Source organism: Prionailurus viverrinus, chromosome E1 (assembly GCF_022837055.1).
Source record: "Prionailurus viverrinus isolate Anna chromosome E1, UM_Priviv_1.0, whole genome shotgun sequence".
In the NCBI taxonomy this organism is placed as follows: Eukaryota; Metazoa; Chordata; class Mammalia; order Carnivora; family Felidae; genus Prionailurus; species Prionailurus viverrinus.
In genome coordinates this window covers 13432071-13456109 of record NC_062574.1, presented here as the reverse complement: position 1 = coordinate 13456109, position 24039 = coordinate 13432071, and the positions used below count along the sequence as shown (strand labels likewise).

Sequence of the window (24039 nt, the reverse complement as noted above, 5' to 3'; positions counted from 1 at the left end):
TGCTGTGGCGTAATCCTTTCAGTGGACGGTGAGAAAAAGATGTTCACACGCCTGTCCTTTCTGCTCGCAGCTGTGAGGTACGAGGCGCCGGATGGCTCTAGGGACAAGCCGTTCTATTCACCGCTGAGATGTACCCACGACTGGTGGCCCAACACTCCTCTTTCCCCTTTCCCCAGAGCACACATTTTTTTAGGTTCTAAAACCTAAAACGTTTGTAAGACATTGGAGGTTCGCTTAGAAGAGAATAACAAGGCCTCGGGCCTGAAAAGCAGGTCATAAGGTTTGTTTGACTTTGCTTCGTGTGGGCTGGGAATTAGTCATCTGGCGGCTGGCTGGCTGGAGCCCTGAGGCCCCTGGAGAGCTGAGGCCCCGGTTACGAGGAGGGCCCTGCAACTCTACGAGCAGGGACTGCACTGTGCCGAGAGCTCGGTGGAGGGAAAGGGCGTTCAAGGCCCGGGAGAGGAAATGGAATGCCGCAATGACCCGGAACTCTGGCGCTGGCCAGACACCTCTGACCTTGGCCCTCTGATCTTGGGCAAGTTATTTACCCCCTCTACACCTACACTTCTCTTCTCAGTAAAGCAGGTATAACTATTTACTCAGTTCCCCTAAAACTATTAAAAGAAAAATGAACAGCCCCGGGGCACGGTAAATGCTCGGTAAATGTTAGACCGTAATTAATAACAGTAGCTACCATTTACTGAGTCCTTACTATACCAGGAATAGTAATTCTAGCTCTGTCTGAAGTCAAAGGCCATGTTATGTTGTTACTATATCTTCTGGCCATTTGAAGCCTGGGAGAGGTGAACAGAAATGTGCGGAGGGTCTACAGATGGAGGGAAGGTTGTTAGTACAGGCCTAGGACTATGAGACCATGAAACATATTAGTACGGTTGACCCTTGAACGGCACAGTTTTCAACTGTACAGGTCCACTTATAGCTGGATTTTTTAGAGTGCTGTACTGTACATGTATTTTCTCTATGATTTTCTTAGTAACATTTTTTCTGGAGGTTACTTTATTGTAAGGATACGATATTTAATACATATGTAAAATATGTGTTAATTGACTAGCAGTAAGGCTTCTAGTTAACAGCAGTCTATTAGTAATTTAAGTTTTAGGGAGTAAAAAGTTATAAGGGATTTTCAGCTGCTTGGGGGTCAGTGCTCCTAACCCCTGCATTGTTCCAGGGTAATCTCTAGTTTCTTATAAGATTAGGTCAAAAGAAGGAGAATGAGTATGAATGCCAAACTCAGGAATAAGTTTGAAGTAATTGTGTCTTCATTTAATTTGGAAAAGAGAAGACTTCACAGCATAAGATGTCTGAAAAGACTTGTTAGTTGTCATGGTTCCAAAGAGAAGACTTTTATTTTTTATTTTATTATTATTATTATTATTATTATTATTATTACTATTACTATTAGAGTAAGAGAGAGAGTGCCAAAAAGTGGAGAGGGGCAGAGGGAGAGAGAATCCTAAGCAGGCTCCGGCTCAGTGTGGAGCCGGATGTGGGGCTCCATCCCACTACCCTGGAATCATGACCTGAGCTGAAATCAAGAATCAGATGCTCAATCAACTGAGCCACCCAGGTGCCCCCCTCAAAGAGGAGACTATTAGAAAATGAATAAAAGCTTTAGGGAAGCAGATTTTGACCTAACATATACATGTGTGCGTACATACATGCATGCATACATACATACACACACACATACACACATATATAACACCCACCCATGTGCCCCCCAAATGGATTTCTCATTTAAAGAAAATATTTTAAGCCCACTATGGACAACATGCTGTGCTAAATCTGCCAGAACTGCAGAATGAGCAATGTGGAATCTTTACTAGTTGTGTATAAACTTATCTATTTTATCCCTATCTTGTTTTGGTTACATTTATTTATTTCCATCTGGAAAGTTGGTCCGGATGGGTGACAGCAAGAGGTCCATGGGGGAAGGAAAAAATAGAGTAGTTTGATTACATGACTGCTGGACAACCACATTATGTATGAGATACCTTATATGTAATATTGAGAGAAGATCTTCCTTATCCCTCAGCCATACTATTTTGGAAACAACATCTTAAATGCATCTGCCACAAAATTTCTTGCGTGGATTTATTGGACATCCAAGACTATGAAAAGTTTATTCTCCCTTTGTTTTATACTACATTATTTTACTAATAATCAGGCACTGCTATCCCTACGAAACATTTATAGTGCTGGAAATTATTAGGTTTATTCTTTTAAATACTTCAAAACATTAAATATTCAACATAATAATGAGACAGTGTTGAGGGAGCATGGGACAAGCTGACAGCAATCCCCACTGCCCGCCCCTCCACCCCCCAGGTAGAATATGTGTGATATTCCTTGTTCACTTCTGGCTACCCAAGAACAAAGGAAAGGGGTTTAAGTGCTTGCCATGGTGATGTGGGAAACTAAGACAAATGAAAAATTAAATTCCCTTACTGCCTACAGTCCATTGGCAAGTCCTTGAAACCGGCAGAGTACCCTCCCTCTAGGATCTCAGCTGCCTGAATGATGACACTTTGCTGAGGGCAAAAGGGAATCTTGGCTTAACATTATCCCAACCTTGAGGATCCGGTAAGTCTACGTTAGCATATAAAAATTCCTTTGGAAACTTCTTTCTCTCAACTCCCCCAAGATATGCTGGCAATCATACTCAAAGCTTATGGCCCCCTGATAGAATCTGAAGGGTCTCATGACTGAGGTTTTACTAAATGGTAATAAATGGCATTTCCCTAGCAACAGCTAGCCCCTTAAGGTCCTGGAAACTTTGCTTCCAAAATTCCTTAGAGACTTACTCTAACCCTGACCCCCTCCCAACCTGAAGGTATATAATGAGTTACCTGTCACTACCCCAAGTACAGCTAACTCTTTCCCCCCACAGGTCTTGTCCCCGTGTTTAATAAAATCACGTTTTGCACCAAAGGTGTCTTCAAGAATTCTTTCTTGGCCGTCAGCTCTGCCCCCCCCACCCTGTCACCCCAAAACCCCATCAATAGTGATAACTAGAAACGGTTCTACTTTATACACCATCAGTTCTCTGAACTCTCAAAAAAGAATTAGACTAGTGAAAATTTGTAGTTTTTGTAGGGCTCAAAAATTTAGTGTGCTTTGGGAAACAGGGAGTTAAAAATCTTTCGGAAGTTAACTTGGTATAAGAGTATGAAAAGCCTCTGTTGCTCTACTTCTAAGGAAATGCTCTCTTTTTTTTCTAATAAAGCTTTCCGCAGAAGACAAACTCTGTACACAATAAACAAGGTAAGTATAGGACAGAATTACTGCAATTCACTAGCTTGCAAAAAAAGTTATTCATTTTGACATGTAAGGGAAACTTTATTTCTGAATGTTAAATGTGCTTCAAAGTGCTGATCTGTTAAAATTCCATAAAACAAGCCTCGAAATGCAAGTCATTTGTGCCAGCTACGAGTAAATAACCAAAGCAGCATTTCCAGAGAGACTAGGGCAAAGGACAGAACTAACCACAAATCAGAAAAGAAATAAAACCTAATCAAGTGTTAATAATTCACCATAGTTAGAGTTTTTAAGACCAAAGTAAATAATACAACCATAATTTGTTTACATTTGCTTTTGTTTTGAGCATCTCTACATTAGTGTTCAGTGTACATTGATGTGGATAGAAAAATCAAATGCTACATGGGCTTTTTCTTAGGTTAGAACAGTAATTTTAATGTGTAAATTTGGATTTTATTATTTTGCTTTCTCTATCCCTGCCTTATAATCTCCTAAGGAAGAACATAGGGATTGGTTTATTAAACGTTATGAAACATTCACATCTTACATTCTAGCATCTGTTTTGTTTGTATGCTTTTTGTTTCCTGAGCACGCTGTAGTAACTGTTTATGCGAATTCCAAAAGAGCAAAATTAGAACTTTGGGGAAGTCCAAAAATAACAGGAAGCGCCCTGTTCTGTTAAAAACACTGGGCTTAGAATCAGAAAACCTGGGTCCCCGGCCCAGTTTTCTCCTGGTAGCTGAGGGACTTTTCCTTTAGCACGACAATGGCCATGTCAATGCCTAACCCACCCTGTCTTATAATGTAAATATATGAATAAACTGAGGTAATGTGGGAAATTTAATTACAAATTAAACTTCTCTGAGGTTGTGAGGAATTACTCTTGTATCCCTATCAAACAATCTGGCGCTACTAGTACATGGTATTTCCAGAACTTGAACATATTTGTCTTTCTGGATGATCAAGCATGAAATCAAATCTGATTTGGTTCAGAGTCATTTCTCCAAAGGGATGTAATCATCTTAGTATTCTGAATAGTTTCCCCTAATAAGACCCCCCGCTTGAGTAACACATTCCAGTGAAGAGTCTGGGCTTCTAGTAAATTAGACTGTGTATTATAATAAACTCATAATTCGGTTAGCATATATAGCATGCCCCAAGACATTTTCAGGCATTATAAAGACTTGAAAATTATTCACAGTTGCTTTTCCTTTAATAGTAAGGTAAAACATGGGAAAGATTCCTAAAGAAATTGACAGAGAATTACCGAAAACTTCATGAGAAGGAAATTAAGACATATTTCAAAGTAGCTTTTTACATCCTAGTGATCATTTATTTGGTTGTTGTGTCTCTGACTATGAATAAGCATACTGAAAGAAATGGTGCTGGCTCCACAGGAGGTCTCTCAGGATCTCTCCGCCTTTGGCTGTTTATGGAGGTGAGATTCAAATGTGCTCAGATAATGAAAAGGCTCTGAACTCATTTCAGAGAAGAAATGTTTTGAAATGTGAGTGGAAACATAAATAGCAAATCATAGCATGCATATTATGAGCCCCTTCTTTATTTTTTATAGATTTTTAATTTTTTTCATATTTTTGAGGATTAGAAAAGTATAAACTATTTTTACTATTACAGATAGTCATGGAAGCACCATTAAGTGACATTGGCTATAGGTGAAAGGAAACCAGAATTTTTGTATTAGTATGAGAGGCTAATTTATTATTGCATTTAGATCTACTGACCATGTGAGGGAGTAAGAAGTTAAACAGCTGTATCTAGTTCATCTCTGCATATTTTAATCCAAATATGGTAAAGGGCAGGGCTAAGGAAGGGAGTGTCCCTATAATAAACAGGGCTCAGAACTTGTAACAGAATATTAAATTATACTCCGCTCAAGAGAACTCTGCACTTTGCACTTTGGTTAAAGTATCATTTAGATTTAAATCTCTAAACTTTTCTTAAGAAATTAAGTTCTATTTGATTTCCTCTTTTCTGAATTGCAGAAATCAGGTAAAACTACTTGACAAAAATGACTTCTTGTCATGTTACTGAAGATCCTATAAAAAAGGTTGCTATCTTTGGAGGAACTCATGGCAATGAGTTAACAGGAGTATTTCTAGTTAAGCACTGGCTGGAGAATGGCACTGAGATTCAGAGAACAGGGCTGGAGGTAAAACCATTTATTACCAACCCAAGAGCAGTGAAGAAGTGTACCAGATATATTGACTGTGACCTGAATCGAGTTTTTGACCCTGAAAATCTTGGGTAAGACTACATTTTGTGTTGTAGCATGTGTGCGTGTGTGTGTGTGTGTGAGAGAGAGAACACGTATATGTAGCACATGATATACGTATCCGTACGTATAGTCGCTGTTGTGAAATAGATCACTTTCACTTTTAATCATACTCGCTATGAAGTACTCAATTCCCTAAACTGGGCCTCCACATGCTCTTTTATAAACTTTTAAAAGTATCAGACTGTTCTTAACTGATTTTCTTTTTAAATGCATTCTGTACAGACTAAGACAATAACAATGGTTTTTATTTTTAAATCATATCTTTAAAAAAACAGATTTAATAGTCTTTTGTATTATATTCGTTTTGGCCTGTATGCTTGCATACATATTTGTTAGCTTCCTAGGTGGTTCGCTACTATGTTTTTATACAACTATATTCATGGCAGTAATAAAGTTCTAGTCAAAAAAATTGTAATATTTCAATTAATATTTGTTGAATATGAAAAAGTGAATAAATACCCATCATCAAAAACCATCACACCACCTTGTGAAATGAGGAGTAGATGTACTGGCTTCAGTGGTGGATCCCTGAGAGATAAAAGCACTTCACTTGCATATTCTGAATTTAAATTGCAGCTGGTTCATAATACATTGCAAGCAGTGTATGCAATAGTAACACTCTAGGTATTACAATATAATACATAATATAAATAATGCTAATTATTTTTGCCTTTGTTTACATCCTTATAGCTCCTAGTATAGATATATAGGCCTCTTAGTATTTGTTTTTCACCACTGTCTTTTATTTACCTAAAAATATTATTAAACACCTACTCTTCACCGGGCACTGTGCCAGGTACTGTGGGAGTACTATGAACAAAATGGTTTCTATCCACAACGAGTTGGAAAACAACTGAGATGGAACACGTGCAAAGGAACAACTCACACAGCAGCCACTGCCCTGTGTACTCATGTTCTAATAAAGTTCTAACTTGAGTTTACAGAGTTACTTAAAGTTAATCTCACAACAGATCAAATACAGTTACTACCTTTACTACAAATATGCCTCACTTTATGAAATAGATGTTTTAGGGAGAATTATACATGAGTCACATTTTGTGTATCAAAGCATATTTTTACTAGCATACATTTTAATTTCAGGAATGCTTTATCTTCATGACTGAGGTTATGGTGATACAATTAAGATTTTATCTATTCACCTAGGGGTGCCTGGATGGCTCAGTCGGTTAAGCTTCTGACTTGGGGTCAGGTCATGATCTCGCAGTTCGTGGGTTGGAGCCCCATGTCGGGCTCTGTGCTGACAGCTCAGAGCCTGGAGCCTGCTTCGGATTCGGTGTCTCCTTCTCTCTCTGCCCCTCCCCCGCTCATTCTCTCTCTCTCTCTCTCTCTCTCTCTCTCTCTCTCTCTCCCTCCCTCCCTCCCTCTCCAAAAATAAATAAAACATTAAAAAAATCTTTCTAAAGATTTATCTATTCATCTAAAATAGCTTTTAACTAACTCTTTTAAGAATTTGTTGAAGAATAGGGGCGCCTGGGTGGCGCAGTCGGTTAAGCGTCCGACTTCGGCCAGGTCACGATCTCGCGGTCCGTGAGTTCGAGCCCCGCGTCGGGCTCTGGGCTGATGGCTCAGAGCCTGGAGGCTGTTTCCGATTCTGTGTCTCCCGCTCTCTCTGCCCCTCCCCTGCTCATGCTCTGTCTCTCTCTGTCCCAAAAATAAATAAAAAACGTTGAAAAAAAAAAATTAAAAAAAAAAAAAAGAATTTGTTGAAGAATAATGCTTTTAGTCGGCATGTTAACTTCTTAAATAACTCTGAAATGGACTGGGGTGGGTTTTCCTATTATGACCATCAGTAGTATGCATTGTCCGTGAGAGCAGTCTTTAAAATTAAATTCGCTTTCTGCTTCTTATACTTTAACACTATTCAGAAGCTAGGCAGTTCTCTCTCAAGGTAGTTATCACACTTATAAAATTTAATTACCTTCTCCTGACTTCCCTCTCCCAAATTTGCTCCTTTTCCTATATTCCCCATCTCAGTAATGTCACCATTACCCATCAAATCTATGGAAATCAACTTAGAATCTTCCCTGTTCCTCAAGCCCCATGTCTACCAAGTCACTAAATCTTCCCGTTTATTCAAGCATTCAATATTTTGCAATCCAATACTCCTCTCCATTTTCACTACCTTATTTCATTTCATCTGTGGACAGAGTAGCCTCCTAAAGAATCTTTCTTCATCTAGCCTTACTCCAATCCTTCCTGCCATTGATTAAGTTTAATAGCAGCCATAGGGATCATCCTGACAGGCAAATCTTATTATGCCCTTCCCCAGCTGAAAATTCTTCAAAAATCTATCTGGCATAGATTTAAGTAACTTAGTGTGATTAAAGTGCCTTTTAGGATCTTGCTCCTGCCCATTCCTTCTGCTTCATCCCTTGAGACTCTTCCTATGAGACCTGGGCCACGGGCATGAGAACTCAAAGTGTCCATTATCTTTCAAGACTTCAAGCCTTGGCTCTGAGCAACTGGGTGGTTAGTGATGCCATTACCGACATGGGGGAGAATTAGAAGCAGATCACTTGGGTGTAGAGGAACCTCACTGAGTTGTTTCATGAATTAACGTTTAAATATTTATTTTCAGAGAGAGACAGAGCATGCACGCAGGGGAGGGGCAGAGAGAGAGGAAGAGAGAGAATCCCAAGCCGGCTCCCGGCTGTTAGCACTGAGCCCTATGCGGGGCTCCGTCTCATGAACTGTGAGATCGTGACCTGGGCCAAAATCAAGGGTCTGATGCTTAACCAACTGAGCCACCCAGGGGCCCCCATGAATTAACTTTTAAAATGCATACCTATCCATTAGGAACTATGTTTGGTTGCATATAATAAAAACCTGAAAACAGTGGCTTAAGTAAAGGTTTCTTTTTCACAAATCAGTCTGGAGCTTGGCGGTCGAGGGCTGGTTGTAGTGGTTCAATAATAACATAAGCGCCACAGGTCTCTTCTGTCTTCCCACTGCACCTTCCTTAGTATGCAGCTTTTGTCCTCATTCTTTTTGCTTTATGGTCAAAAAATGGCTGCTCCACCTTCTTGATTGCATTTTAGGAAGGAATTACCCAGGTTCCAACTGTAGGTCCCTTGAAGACACTAGCAAAAATAGTCAGGGAACAGAAATAGATGGAAGTATAGAGAAGTGGTTGAGTTAAACCATTGTTTAATGAGGAAAAATAAACTTAAATTGCCAACATATACAGTAAGGGAAAAAAAAATATCCTAAAGAGTGAGGAGAGGTAGAGACTGATTTGAGAATTCAATAAAAACCTCATCCCAGAAAAAAAATATGTATGCATATGCCTGCAAAATTTTGCATTTTTGTCGAGTTTACAGACTTTGTAAAGCTTACCCTGGACCATAATGGTTCCTGGGACCTCAATTAGAATCCCTAATTAGGTAACGTGATCACCTAAGTTTACTATTTTTATGGACTAGAATTAGCTAGAGGACAAAAAAATTTTTATGTGTGTGTTTGATAGTCTAGCCCCAATAAATAGCCCAGTGCACATAACTATTTAAAAAACAAAAACAAAAACAAAAACAAGCTATTGATTAAATTAATGAATACATTTTGTTAAACATTGAAGTCAAATGGTGAATTCTGTTTGAAATGTCCTCCCTGGGATCAGCCACATGAATGAACTACTGTTTGTGAGCATGCCGATGCACCATTACATAAAATCAAATGGAGAAAAAAGAAGGAAGTTTTTATTTATGAAATTTTGAAATAAGTTTCCACTTGACTTACAGATTTTTCATATTAAAGGTTTGGCAACTGTTTCCTTATACCCTGTGTTCTTATTGTATGTTTAATGTTATCTTAGCCACAGATGTTGTTAAATCTTTTTCTTTCTGCTAATAACAGCAAAAAAATGTCAAAGGATTTGCCATATGAAGTGAGAAGGGCTCAAGAAATCAATCATTTATTTGGTCCAAAAGACAATGAATATTCCTATGACATTATTTTTGACCTTCACAACACTACTTCTAACATGGGGTGCACTCTTATTCTTGAAGATTCCAGGAATGACTTTTTAATTCAGATGTGTCATTATATTAAGGTAATGTCAATGTTATTAATTAAAATTCTTTTTTTTTTAATATTTACTTATTTTGGGGAGAGCTCAAGCAGGGGAGGGACAGAAAGAAGGGGACAGAGGATCTGAAGTGGGCTCTGTGCTGACAAGCTGACAGCAGCGAGTCCCATGTGGGGCTCAAACTTATGAACTGTGAGATCATGACCTCAGCCGTAGTCAGATGCTCAACCAACTGAGCCACCCAGGTGCCCCAGTGTTATTAATTTATAAGTTAGCATGGTACCTGTACTTTTAAGTCAATTGTAGATGGAGAGCCACCAGAAAAGGGTTGGAAGAGGGGGTCCAAGAGAGATGAGGGAGTGGGAGGAGCGCACCAGAATAGAGGTGGTGTTGAAGGCAGGAGAAAAGTTGAGGAAAGGAGTAAAATAATAAACACAGTGAACAAAATAATAAAACAGTTGTGGATTCTCATGTTTATAAAATTATAACTCACTTATCCAGACAGCCACTAAACCATAAGCTATTTGGTAAAATCAATACCCACACTTAAAATGGTGTAGTTGACATAGCTCAATGCTAGTTTTAGGAAGCTTGAGAAATAGTCATTTAATATGACCAAAGACCAGTGATAAAAAGGGTGGCTCTTTTTAGTTCTGCCCTTGTCTCCATTTGACTCAGATACCCCAAAACACGTCTGTTCTTTCAGTACTTGTATAGCTAATCATTTTAAGGCTCAGAAATTTACAAGATGAAAAATTCAGCAATCCAGGGCTGACAGCTAGAGGAAAATTGCTAGAAAGTAACAACAAAGCAAAAAACACAAATAATGAACTATGTGTTTATTTCTGTATAATGGCTACTCTTCCTTCTGGAGGGCCAATATGCTTAAGTGGAAGGAGTTTGACCTGTGTATCCAGGAGAACCTGGGCTTATATCCTCGCTTTCTCATTCACTAACCTTGGACAAGATACTCTACACCCCAAACCTTGCTTTCCTTGTATACAATTGGCATAATAACACTTACCCATAGGAGTGTTAAAAGACTTAAGTGAGATACAGCATTGAGCCTTATACCTAGCAGACAGTAAAGATTAATTGTTAACTTCTGTTTCCCTTGAGTTTTTGACAGTAACTAGCTAGCAGTTCTGGTGGGAGATCATAATGCAGTGATTCTTTTTGTTTATTGAAGGGAGAGTTGAATGCTCTGGTTACCAGGCATAGAAGCAGCATGGCTGACAATGTTATCAAAATCCAGAGGCCTTATCTTGAATTCTCGTTCAGATAAGTCGAGATGGGGGGGGGGGGGGGGTTACCTAACATCTGTACGGACCTGGACCATAAGGGTAGAAACGGAATTCTTTATGAGACCTATACTAAACTAAATAGGAAGTGTCACCAGTGGTGAAAACAAAAATAGCCAAATCCATTGAGAAGGAAAATTTATTTCATACATTTTTTATCATGGTTCTGGAGAATTGTTTAATGTACTTTTTGCCCAGAAAGCTATGTATAATTCAATTTTATATGTAATTCACTGATGTGTTTTCAAAGCTATAATAATAACACTGAATTTTAGAGTGTTTCATAAAGCTGTCTTACTTTTGTATTCTATTACTTAATTGATGGAGTAAAGCATATTGAAGACATTATTGACTCTCTAGTGGCAAAGAGAACAAAGCATATGGTCTTTACATAATAAGAAAGATGTTTTAAATTCTTTTCAGACTTCTTTGGCTCCATTACCCTGCTATGTTTATCTTATTGAGCATCCTTCCCTCAAATATGCGACCACTCGTTCTATAGCCAAGTATCCTGTTGGTAAGTCATATTTCCCATTGTGACAACTGCACAAAATATGTCCTGGATGAAACTCTGAGACAATTATTTTCTGGAGAATATTTATAGCTACCTTGCTTATCATTATGGCTTATAATTGTCAAGTAAAAGCAAACTAACTAACTCCAGGCACGCTCTAACTATGTCAAATGTCCTCAGTTTCATTGAGCAGTTTCTGCATTCCAGGAGAGAAACAGTGAACTGAGGGAACTCGGATCTTTTATAATACGCAGTAAACATGCCTGCCCTTGTGCCTAGAAAGAGATCATCTCTATCTTCCAAGACTGTTCACTGTAAAAACATTCTTAAAGAATAATCTGGAACCAAGGCAGTCAGTGTCTTGCTGGCAAGACATGCAGAAACACCAGAGACCCATAAAAAAATCTTTTCCCAACTTTTCCTTTTAGCACCTGTTTTGTACTCATGTCTCCCAACAGTTGTTTGCTATCTATCCACTCACTTGTTTCCGTGTCAGTTACTGAGCTGTGAATGCATCTTTCCCCTCTGGCAAGTTCCAATATGGAGGCTTGCACATCAGACAGTCTCTTTTTTTTCTATATTCCACTCTCTTTCCTGAATGACCTGCTAGCATAATTGTTTGCACAACTTAAAATCCTTTTTTGTGAGATCTAAGATGGTTTTAACCAAGAGTAATTTAATTTCAAAACAAGTTGTCAAACAGTATCAGCAAATTTAAAGTTATCTTGGTTATTTATTTAATTGTTGGTAATTTTGGTGCATAATCGGGGATCTGTTGGGGCAAAGGTAAATATCTAAGTATAGGTAATTATTCGAAATAAACCAAATGCTTAACAATGAATGATAGAGATCCTGTTTTTCTGGGACACCAAATAAAGCTGAAGATTTCCACACTTTGAAAAAGCATTCTTGGTCTATGATATTTGTGGGGAAATGCTGCTCTTAACTAGAACAAATATCTACCAATATATTTGCCCCTTTTTAGGGCCAAGCCTTTCAAATATTTCAATATGATAGAGTACTAAGATCATCATAAACAATTAGAAATACTGTATGTTATCCTGCCAACTTCATTAATTTGGAATATTTTTATACCATCCACTCACTGGGGGGAAAATGCTTAAGTTCAGACAGAAACTATCTCCAACCCAACGTTTTACGATATATCTCTATTGTCTCATAGAAATTTGCTCTAGCTTCTACCAGCCTCCAAAAGGACCACCTTTGTATTCTATTACCAAGGCAGCTGAAATGTGGCAGGATCATTCTAAGTAAACTTTATTGTGGAAAGAAGCTGTTTTCTGCAGCCAGCCTTATGATCATTCACAGAATCTTCTTCATTTTCTGTCTCTGTTTCTCTGTCTCTCTCTCATGTGTGTGCATGCACACACATACACACATGCACACACACACAGAATAGTCTAGACAGAATCTTCTCCTAAGTTAACTTTCCCAGATCAACCATGGCTTCATTTGAGACTCAGAAGATTTAAGTTTATGACCACTACTTCTTCAGCTCCACTTGGGACTATGCTGTGGCTATTTCCTAAAACTTTAAACATTCTTCTCTGATACAGGATCTTGTGTCAAGGGTAATTGTTGGTGTAGAAAATATGGCCACCCTGTTATCTTCCACTCACAATCAGAAAGGAAAAAATCCTTCAATAAGTGACTCTTCTGACTCAGACACCCTCTTCTACCAATCACAGCTGCTCTCCACACCTTCCATCTCCTCTCCAAACGTACAATATTTTTGGCTGCACAAAGCTCAAATGGCTTAAACAATAAAATAAATTAATTACTTTACATTACAGCTCAGCACATCATGAGGGGCCAGGTTCTTCTTATCTTTTTAGTATACCATCGTTAGTGGAGTTTTTTAGCAGCCCCCATGGCCACAAAATGTCCACTGTAGTTTTAAGCATCATATGCCAATAATACAATATCTAATGGGTGAAAGAAAAGTCTTAGGAACTCCCTGCAGACCTCTGTTACAACCACTTGTTCAGAACTGGATCACATATCCATTCTTAAATCAATCACTAGGATAATGGGAGTACTATAAATGACTTAAACTATTCCATATTTACACCTGGGCTGGAGAAAAGTTCACTTACCTGGAAGACTGGATTCCGAACCAAAATCGGGACTCTATCAGTAAGGAAGAAGTGGAATGGCTTTTGGATGGGCAACCAATAATGTCTTCTACAACACACATATAGACATATCCTTGAACATGTTTTAACACATGTGTACATATCATTTATACACAAAATGCATACGTTAACCACATTTATACCACATACTTAAATGTGTGTCCAGACGTATATGCAAAAAAGCTAAGCACAACAAATAAAAAATAAATGTCAAATACAGAAAGATTTTGTGAATCAAGAAATAAGAGAACTGGGTAAAAATAGAATGGGTGAAAAAGAATGTATATGAATGGATATGAATTGGTTAGAAAAGAATGAATGATATTATTTTTGATAAATGGGGGATAACTGTATGGGAGACTGGAACAGGAGGGAGGTAACTAGATATTTGGTTTAGAGAGACTGTTTTGTAGGTGTGAGGATGGATTGTATTAGGGTGAGAATAAATGAATACAAATTAATCCTAGGGAAAATTAAAACTATTGCACTATCACATTAGAATTAGTTGTTATGTTAAGGGCAAGAATGTTGCTCTAGGGTCACCTAGATGGTCATGTTAACCATCCATGGCACCAAATTTCTGTGACTCAAATAGATGCGTTTCCTCCTGTCAAGACTAAATGTTGACAATGTTGATAATATGGCAATATTGAAGGATGTTTAAACAAAAAATGACCCCAAGATCTTACTACTCTAATATAATTCTTTGATATTTTTTCATGTTTTCTCTCAGTTTTTATTCACTATGCTTATAATGTGTACATGTAAATCTTCTGCTTTTATGTTTTGCCTAACATTGTCTCAAATATTTTCCATGATGCTACATGGTCTACCTTTTTAATCATTTTAATGATGAGATTCTAGGTCTTAATATATGAATGTGCTCAATTGTCTAATATATTGTAATATTTATATAAGTATTATATATACCCCTTCTGTACCGAGGTGTAGAAGTTGGTCCCCAGCCTCAAGGAGTTCTGAGAGCCGATATTTTGGATCAAATGAGAAAAATGATCAAACATGCTCTTGATTTTATACATAATTTCAATGAAGGTAAGTAGGAGGCAGGAATTATTTCCTTGTTAGTGTGTGTGTGTGTGTGTGTGTGTGTGTGTGTGTGTGTAAATCAGAAAAGCGAGATGAAATGAACACACATAGTGACACACATAGTGACCTAACCACTAAACGCTGATACAGCAATTGTCAAATTTGCCATGCTCATCATATTAGATGTTTTTAAAAATGTTATTCACTTCAGCCATTCCTCAATGACCAGAGTAGACACATTTAAGCAAAACAGCTACTAACAAATCTCCCCAAATAAAATCCTCATTTTCTGCTAATCTCCACCGTAAACAGCAAAGAACCACTAAGAAATACAAATATCCAATAAGCGCATGAAAAGATGTCCAACATTACTACTAATCAGAGAAACACCAGTTAAAGTGAGAAACTATTTTCTCCCACCAGAGTGGGCAGATATTAAAACCTGATAGTATTAACTGATGGTAAGTGTAGGAAAAGAGGATGCTCTCATTCCCTGCTGGTATAAATCCAGTAAGGACACGTTAGAGAATAATTTTTATAGTATCCACTCCTGAAAATGCACAAATCCTGTGACCCAGCAAGTCCATACCTCAGAGACATGCAAAAGCACAGGCACACCCACTGTGTCACATGCAAGGGCGGTCATCAGCATCATTGTAACAGCAAGACAATAGAAATGACCTGAATATTGATCCATTGGTGAACAATTAAATAAATTAATGTGAAAAGATCTTCAAAATACATTGTTAATTACAGAAAGCAAGCTACAAACCAAAACATACAGCACTATACCAGTTTGCTTCAGAATAATAATAATAAACACTTGCTAGAATACACATACACATATATGAGGAAAAAACAGGTTAATTTTATTTTAATTGTTTTCAAGGTGAACGATGTATTTGCATATTATTTGTGTAATTAAAAAACAAATGGGGCTGGTGGCAGGATGATATATGGAACTCTACTATCTGCTCATTTATTTGATAAACCTAAAACAGCAAAAAATAAAGCCTATTGATTATTAAAAAATAAATGTACTTGAAAATTTAAAACTAAGGTATAATTGAAATAAAATCAAAGAAAGCTGAAACTAATATAACACTCTATGTTAACTATACTGGAATTAAAATTTAAACAGTTAATAAAATTTGTAAAAATTTAAAAATTCCTGAGAGAGAGAGAGAGAGAGAGAGAGAAAGGGACATCCTACATAAATAATTACTCCAGCAGGCTTCATTGGAATTGTCGTTGAGGAATGGGTCATTATAGTGACAAAGCTGGAGAATAGTTCAGTGTCATGGGGGAGTATAATTCCTTAACCTCAGATTGTGCACCCTACTGCAATCACAGGAATTTCTTCTGTGCTTGGGAATCCTTTGACTCCAAAGTCATAAAGACTGAAGATCAGCTTTTTACCACCTATGTCTGAGAACCGGTTCTATAACTGTCTCATGCACCTGGTATTGGGAAGGTCACCACTAATTGATAAGAAACCCTTCCTATAGTAAGTGGGGACTACCTTACATTAAGGAACAGTGAACCCAGGTACAAGACCACAGACATGAGAGGAAAGACATGTTTTTCAAATCATAGTCCATAGATTCCTATCCCCAGGGGTGGGGATCTCATGGCTGTCTTGTAGTTCCAGGACAGGCACCCCTACCTCTGCTCCTACCAGACCAGTTCTTCTGTTTTATTGCTCTTCCATGTAACGTTTTATTTAACAAAGGATCCTGCAATTCAAAAATTTTAAACCACTATTAATCTTGACTTTCCAGTTTGGTGGATTTTTAACTAACATGGGAAGAACACCATTATCCAAAGAATGCTGACAAAGAGATAACCACCTAGAGAAAAACTCTCTAGAAATGTGCAGAAGAGCTCCATCCTTGGCTTTGTGCTACTCAAAATTATTACTAGTAAGTTGGATGAGGATATATGTGACATGCTTATATATAAATGAAAGGTGGCAGGCAGCTTGCAGGAAAATATCTGTGGTTAGAAGGTAGATCTAAAAAGTGCTGACAACCTTTAACAATTGTGTGAGGCAAATATTTTAGGTTAACTACATTTCAGGTTCAAAATTTGCTTTTATGTTTAAAAAAAAATCCCAGAATAAGGGAAGTGATGGTCTCTTTTCTGCATTGAATAAACACCACTTGGAGAATGTGAATAAATTCTGAGTCCGTATTTCAGGAGGAACCTGTATGAAGTAGAGGTTAGCCAAGGAGAGAATTGAGAAGGCTGAAGAGTTTAAAAACCATAATATAAGAGCCATCCGTAAGATGCACGTAGAACTTCAGTTTACAAAGCATCTTCACATATAACCTCACGAATGTGACATATGTAAGTAGAGAAGAAGAATTCTTAGGCCAGCAAAAGAAGACTTTTTATATTAGAGTTTTAGACATGTCATACTGGAAAGCAGCAATTAGACATGTTTTCTGTGACTCTGAGGACAGAATAGAATCAGTGGGATGAAGTCACCTAGAGACATAAATGTCTGATTAACAAAGCTGACGGACAATGGAATGGACCACACTTTGTGAGGCCATCCAAGCAGGAGTAAGATGATCACTTGGCCAGAAAGACGTGGAGAATTCTCAAGCAGTGATGAGGTTAGGCATTTGAGGCTTCTTCCAACTGTGAGATTCTAAGTAGCAAACTTAGAATGCTTCTTGATGTTCTACCACTGTTTTCTGTCCTTCTAATAGACCTTCTGCTTTAAAGAGATGACACCTGATAAGTTTCTATCTTCCTTTTGGAAGATGGAGTAGATTGTAAAAATGCCCACAAATTCTTCCCTTCCCTGTGTCCGTGTTCTCACAATGTGGTGTTTTAGATCCTTCTGCCAAGAAATGGAGTTTATTTCCCTACCTCCTGAATCTGGCTTGGCCACATTACTTGTTTTGTGCTGCAGAAGAAACTCAAAAAGGACTTGCACACTGGAGCTTGCTCTCTGCTCCTCCTAGGAACCCTGTACTGCCAGTATGTGGATCAGCCTAGCCTAGCCTGCTGAATAATGAGAGGTTATGAGGCAGAGAACTCAGACACCCCACCTCCAGCTGCCAGCCTGGCAAATGCCAGACATGAGAGTAAGACCATCTTAGATCAGCCAGCCTCCAGCTGACCTACCACCAGCTCACCACAAATGCATGAGCAAGCCAGTCAGAAATCAGAAAGCCAGACTACACCGGGGGAACTGCCCAAACATCCCACAGAATCATGAGCTAAACTGGGGGTGGTTGTTTCACACCACTCAGTTCTCAGGTAGTGTGTTAAGCAGCAAAAGCTAACTGATACAGAAGTGATCACAGGCTATCCACATTCCAACCCGGGGCTGCACTTTCTGTTCTAAGGACAAAGGAGTAGTTTGCTTTGAGTTGCAACCATAGCACACTAAGGATCCTCTCTTGGATGAAAATTCATCCGGTTTACACAGAGCTGCCTGGTGTACATGTAAACTACTCCCTTTACACGTTTCTGGGCATTGGGTTATTTCATGTTGCCTCATCTTTGGAAGTCAGGCTGCCTGCATCCTAAGGTCTCACCTACTTAGTTAAGAGAAGGAGCACCATGCTGAAGTCACCTAACCTGCCGGAAGTCCCCCTGAGGATGTGCAGTCATAGAATGTTAGAGCTGGAAGGGCCCTCCGAGATACTGTCAAAACCTTCGTTTGACAAGTAAAGAAAGTGAGCCTCCAGAAGTTCAGCATCTTGCTCAGGATCACACAGCTAGACTGAAGCCCAGGTGTCCTGACTCCCAGCCTATCCTGGCTTTCCAAGTTCTACTTTCTGCCTCTGCCCATTAGTGTACTTGTGGATGGTGTACCAATAGGAATAATTTGAGAACCTCTTTTGGCTGGATGTTGGTTAAGAATATCCTTAACTTAAAATGGTATGTTCTCCCTGTAACTGTCTTCCTTTTTGGGGTGTTGTTCTTCCCTTAAAGTTTCAACTTCCTTTTTTTTCAAGAGATTCTTCTTAATCACTATTCATACATGTTGTTATCACCATAGGAGAAGAATTCCCCCCCTGTGCTATTGAAGTCTATAAAATAATGGAGAAAGTTGATTATCCTAGGAATGAAAATGGAGATATTGCCGCTATTATCCACCCTGACCTGCAGGTAACATTTGCTGTTTCTTTAAAGTATTCAAATTAATGATGTCTCACTTTCAAATAGAAGTTTACAATTCATAAACCATTTTACATACATTAGCTCGTTTACCTGCATTACCTACATTTACCCACATTAGCAGTGTAGGTAAGGTATTCAGACCTTCGTTCAATAAATATTATTGAGTATATCCTCTGCTGGCTCTGGGGATACATCAGTGAATATGGTCTATACTCTCATGAGATTTATAGATGTACTAAACTCTAAACTGTGGTTTAGAAATCAAGATAACCAGATGCCATAAAAGAATAATGAAGTGGGGAGGAAAAGGTCAGACAAGGCCTCTCAGGGAAGGTGAAATTCCTGCCCAAGTGCAATGGACAGGAATTATTGTATCTATTTTATCATAAGAAAACAGGCTCACACAGGTTTCTAGTATGGAATGATTAAGTCACAGAGTAAAAAGGCACAGCATAGGGAATATAGTCAATGGTATTATAATAGCGTTGTAACTACACTTGTGGTGAGCATAGCATAAGGTATAAACTTGTCGAATCACTATGTTGCACACCTGAAATTAATGTAACATTGTGTCAACTACACTAAAAAAAAAAGTTGTTTAAAGAAAATAAAATTTAGATCTTCCCCATAGTCTTACAGCTATCAATGGCACATCTAGAACTAATGTTCTTTGCAGTTGACCACATTGCTGCCACCTCCCTGTGATCACCACTGAATAAGTTAGAGCAAAACACTCAGAACCTCCTTCTCTGCGGTGTTTTCTACCACCACTCCCTGACTCTCCTCAGAACCCCAGTATCTGCTCCTTCTCTGGTTTGATCAATAATGGCATAGTTAAGGGGGAAAAAAGGCTCTTGGGAGAGCATAGGAGATTGAAATCTAGAAAAGGCAAAGGCAGAAGCAAGGAGAAGCAAATATTCCAAAAAGCTAAAATATCCATATCAATTGTGATAACCCTATGCACCCTCAGACAGATGGAAAAGACTTGGCGGATTATCTAGTCTGGGGCTTTCAACTCTGGTCATACATTGCCTAGAGAGACTTTGAAACATAACAATGCCAGGATCCCACTTTGAGCTAATCTGATCTTACTGGCCTGGGTAATCAGAGTGGAAAACTACTGATGCAGTTCAGACTCCGATCTAATGACCCTAGTAACAGTCATCCAGACTTACAACTTAATAAAATAAGCTGTCTGTAGACAAGTGGAGCAAATCCTGCTTTCTGCCTTAGTGGGATCTGGGTGGAAACCAGAAGAAGGAGCCTTAGGCAATGTTTTAAAGGAAAGAAATATAAAGATTGAGGGAGAGAGGAAAGCACTACAGGTAACAAAAATAGCAAGTACAAGAAACAGAGGCCAAGGTGATGATGTCATAACTGGCTACAACACAGGATTTTTTTTAAGATTTGTATTCCTCAAGGATCCTTGAAGAGTACAAACATCATCCTGGTGAAGCAGAGAAGTGAGGTTAATGAGATCAGTAACAAACAGGGTTTGTGGTAGGTCTTGAAAGGAAGGACGGTATTGATTTGGTTGCTCAGTATTTACAAGGAGTGAGTGATTCACTAATTACTGCAATAAATATATTTGAGGGGCACCTGGGTGGCTCAGTCTGTAAAGCGTCTGACTTGGGCTAAGGTTGTGATCTCACTGTTTGTGGGTTCGAACCCCACGTAGGGCTCTGTGCTGACAGCTCAGAGCCTGGAGCCTGCTGCGGATTCTGTGTCTCCCTCACTCTCTGCCCCTCCCCCCCTCGTGCTCTGTCTCTCTGTCAAAAATAAATAAATATTTTTTAAAAAAATACATATATTTGAATGACTACTAAGCCTATTCTGGGCCCTGAGGTTCAAGATAGACAAGATCCCTCACGGAGCTTCCATAGTAATCAGGGGATAATGGACCATGAATAAGTAAACAATACATAAACCAGATCATTTCAAATTGTAATGAGTACTATAAAAGAAATGAACAGAATAATAGAGGCTAACAGAGGGTTCCTATCAGATGGAATGGTCTGAAAGAGCCATCTCTTAGATGATGGCATTGAAGCTGGAGCCTGGGCAATGAGAAGTCATCCACGTGGAAAACAAGTCCAAAGGCCCTGAGGCTAGAACTTGGAGTGTTTGAGGAATAGCAAGACCAGTGTCCATGGAGATCAGGGAGCGAACACTGAGGATAGTTGATCCTGGAGAGAGAGATTCAGACAGACACCTGCTTGTGAGTCCAGGTTTCATTCAAAGAGAGACAGTTCTTGGTCATGGATGCTCACTGGAATGATCTAGAGGATGTACTCCCAAATGCCCGAAGCCTATTACAAAAGCACTAAAGTGGTGCTTCTCAAACTCAGGCCACAGGAGAATCACCTGAGGAGCTTTTAAAAAATCTTGATGCCCAGGCCCCTTCCCCAGGGATTCTGATTTAGTTCCTCAGGGTGCACACAGGAAATCAATTAGGTTTACCAGGTGATGTTCATGTGGCTCAGGTTTGGGTATAGTTATATCTATAGATATCTATAGATATAGATATAGAAAGTTTATTTATTTATTTTGACAGAGAAAGAGCACAAGCAGGGGAGGGGCAGAGAGAGAGAAAGGGAGAATCTCAAGCAGGCTCTATGTTGTCAGCGCAGAGCCCGACTCGGGGCTAGAACCCATGAACCGTGAGATGAAACCATGAGATGACCTGAGCTGAAATCAAAAGTCTGATGCTTAAACAACTGAACCACCCAGGTGCCTCATACTCATCTATATTTTTTAAATCGCCCAGTCAATTATAGCGTGCAGGCAGGGTTGAGAAACTTACCGTAATGCAGAGCTTCCCAAACTTTAATACTATGCATGTGAATCTCTGGGGACTTGTTAATATGAAGGCACGTCTGCAGCGGGGAAAGAAATTGTGCTTTAATAATAAATTCCCAGGTGCTGCTGAGAAATGTTAGAAGTGCAGAATCACAGAATCCCAGACCTCTAGAATCAGAATCTGCATTTTAACAAAATCTGTACACAATCTGAAAACATATCAAAGTGTGGGAAGAGCTGCTTTAGGGTTCTTGTGATGTGACAGCACTGGTATTTGAGGGCTCGTGGTCTGGATCAGATAACTCCGTTGTTATCATGGAGAACATTCACCTTATCCTAAGACAGGCCCCAGCCCATCCCCACTTTGTCTCACTAAGCCCCATCAGAATAGAGTCCCTTGGTGGGCAGGCACAAGGACTCATTTTTTACATCCCTACAGTACAATGTCTTGCACACTGTTATTTCTTAAACTTTGCTGAACAGGATTTAACTTCTGCTAGCAACAGGTAGAACATACACTTAGGGAGACATGCATTTATTTGGCCCTTTAATATTCTGAATCTCTTTGGCAACATTCAAGGCAAACTTGGTATTGAAACAAACTCCAGTCACATGTATGCGGTATAAAAACTAAATGGGGAACTCTTAAAACTGCCGCCCAGGGGCGCCTGGGTGGCGCAGTCGGTTAAGCGTCCTACTTCAGCCAGGTCACGATCTCGCGGTCCGTGAGTTCGAGCCCCGCGTCGGGCTCTGGGCTGATGGCTCAGAGCCTGGAGCCTGTTTCCGATTCTGTGTCTCCCTCTCTCTCTGCCCCTCCCCCGTTCATGCTTTGTCTCTCTCTGTCCCAAAAATAAATAAACGTTGGAAAAAAAAAAAAAACTGCCGCCCAAATTAATGGTTCGGTCTCAGTTTGGCCAGATCACTCATGGGCCTCCCAACACATCTCTCAAGTATCTCTTTTGTTAGACACTGCTATAATTTGTTAGTTGTCTAGAGAGCCCGACGTAAAACTGTTAAGGTGGGGAAAAAGTCTAAATGTAACTTACGTATTTTAATTGTTTCCTGAGAGGATCAAGACTGGAAACCGCTGCACCCCGGGGATCCTGTGTTTTTAACTCTTGATGGAAAGATTATTCCATTGGGCGGAGGCAGTACTGTGTACCCAGTGTTTGTAAACGAGGCCGCGTATTATGAAAAGAAAGAAGCTTTTGCAAAGGCAACCAAACTAACACTCAACGCAAGAAGTATTCGCTCCTCGTTACCTTAAGAATCACTTCTAGCCCACCTGTGACACAGTATCTTGACAAACTCCACTAGGTTGTAAGCTCTTGAAGGGCAGGGCTGTGGCTTCTTCAACTTCATATCCTAGTACCTAGTCCAGTGCCTTACCACAGTGGGCATTCAGGCAAATTTTTGAATGAATGAATAAATTAATGCGTATCTTCTCAAAGTATCATAGTGGACATGTAGCTTATTCAAAGAAGTGCATTTCTTATTTCTGTATAACTTTTTATATATTATACTTTGAGAGTTTAACATTCTTAACAAACAGCCTTTAAATTCAAATTTCAAAACTGAAATGGATACTATACCTTAAAAGTTATTAACCTGAGCCTAGAATTAAATGTGTTTTCAAGTAATGTATAAATGCTACTCGAAACTCATGATGCAGACTTGTGATTTTTAAATTTTTCATACTTGAATTAATGATAATATATTAAGCATCCCATCTGTAACTTTAGCAATAGTTGTGATATCCATAGGAGATTTGTAACTGCTCTTTTGAAGATGAAATGTGAACAGGAAATGAGGGCTGATTATAAAGGTGACACTAGGAATAAATCAAGGACCTGAATGGCCCTTTGTCTGCAGACAGTCGCCCACACAGCACGGCTGCCCCGACATGGCCCCTTGTTCTGCACTGACCTCGGGGAGCGGGGAGCCTCCTCCAGACATCTCACACTCCCCTTGGGAAGCTCACGTTCCCTCCCAACTTGGGAAAACCTGGAAGAGGCATATTCCTTCCAACCATCGGTCCTCTTTTGAAAGAACGCACTTGCCCTTGTTCCCAGCCAACACGTGAGGAAGTCTTTGGGCTCCGGCAGCAAAGGCGGTAAAGACAGAAATAGCAGACAGCAGCGGACACTAATGTGACCCAAAACCATGTCTCTGGTTCACAGATGCATTCTTTCAAAAAAGCGCCTGTGATCTAAATGCCCAAAACGCCTCCACACCCACGATTCTTCTCCTCAAAGGTCTTTGGGCTGAAACACTGCCTCCCTCTCTCCCTCCAGCCCCTGCAGGAGCCTCCCTGCCTCCTCTTTTAGGCCCCAGCAGCCAAGTAAAGAGTGTTTTTATCCTGTGATTTGGACCCCAAGGAACCCATGTTTATGGTTTCAAATGTATGTACCAACCATCATACTGTTATCTGAAACAAAGATGTATGTAAATATCTCATT

The 24039-nt window shown here is 39.3% G+C and overlaps 1 protein-coding gene across 3 annotated transcripts; it reads left to right on the top strand.

Annotated features, from left to right (window-relative positions):
- The first annotated feature begins 32 nt into the window (after window positions 1–32).
- ASPA (aspartoacylase) lies at window positions 33–23409 on the top strand. Of its 3 annotated transcripts, XM_047833892.1 has the most exons (8): window positions 33–77; window positions 3248–3285; window positions 5283–5544; window positions 9449–9644; window positions 11345–11438; window positions 14537–14644; window positions 18660–18769; window positions 22650–23409. In XM_047833892.1, exons 3-8 carry the CDS (start codon window positions 5309–5311, stop codon window positions 22845–22847), a joined length of 942 nt encoding a protein of 313 aa, XP_047689848.1. In that variant the 5' UTR covers window positions 33–77; window positions 3248–3285; window positions 5283–5308; the 3' UTR covers window positions 22848–23409. The 3 variants fall into 3 exon arrangements, with proteins under 3 accessions (XP_047689848.1, XP_047689850.1, XP_047689847.1); XM_047833894.1 differs by lacking the exons at window positions 33–77; window positions 3248–3285 and having other exon boundaries at window positions 5176–5544; window positions 14543–14644; XM_047833891.1 differs by lacking the exons at window positions 33–77; window positions 3248–3285 and having other exon boundaries at window positions 5176–5544.
- The last annotated feature ends 630 nt before the right edge of the window (window positions 23410–24039 follow it).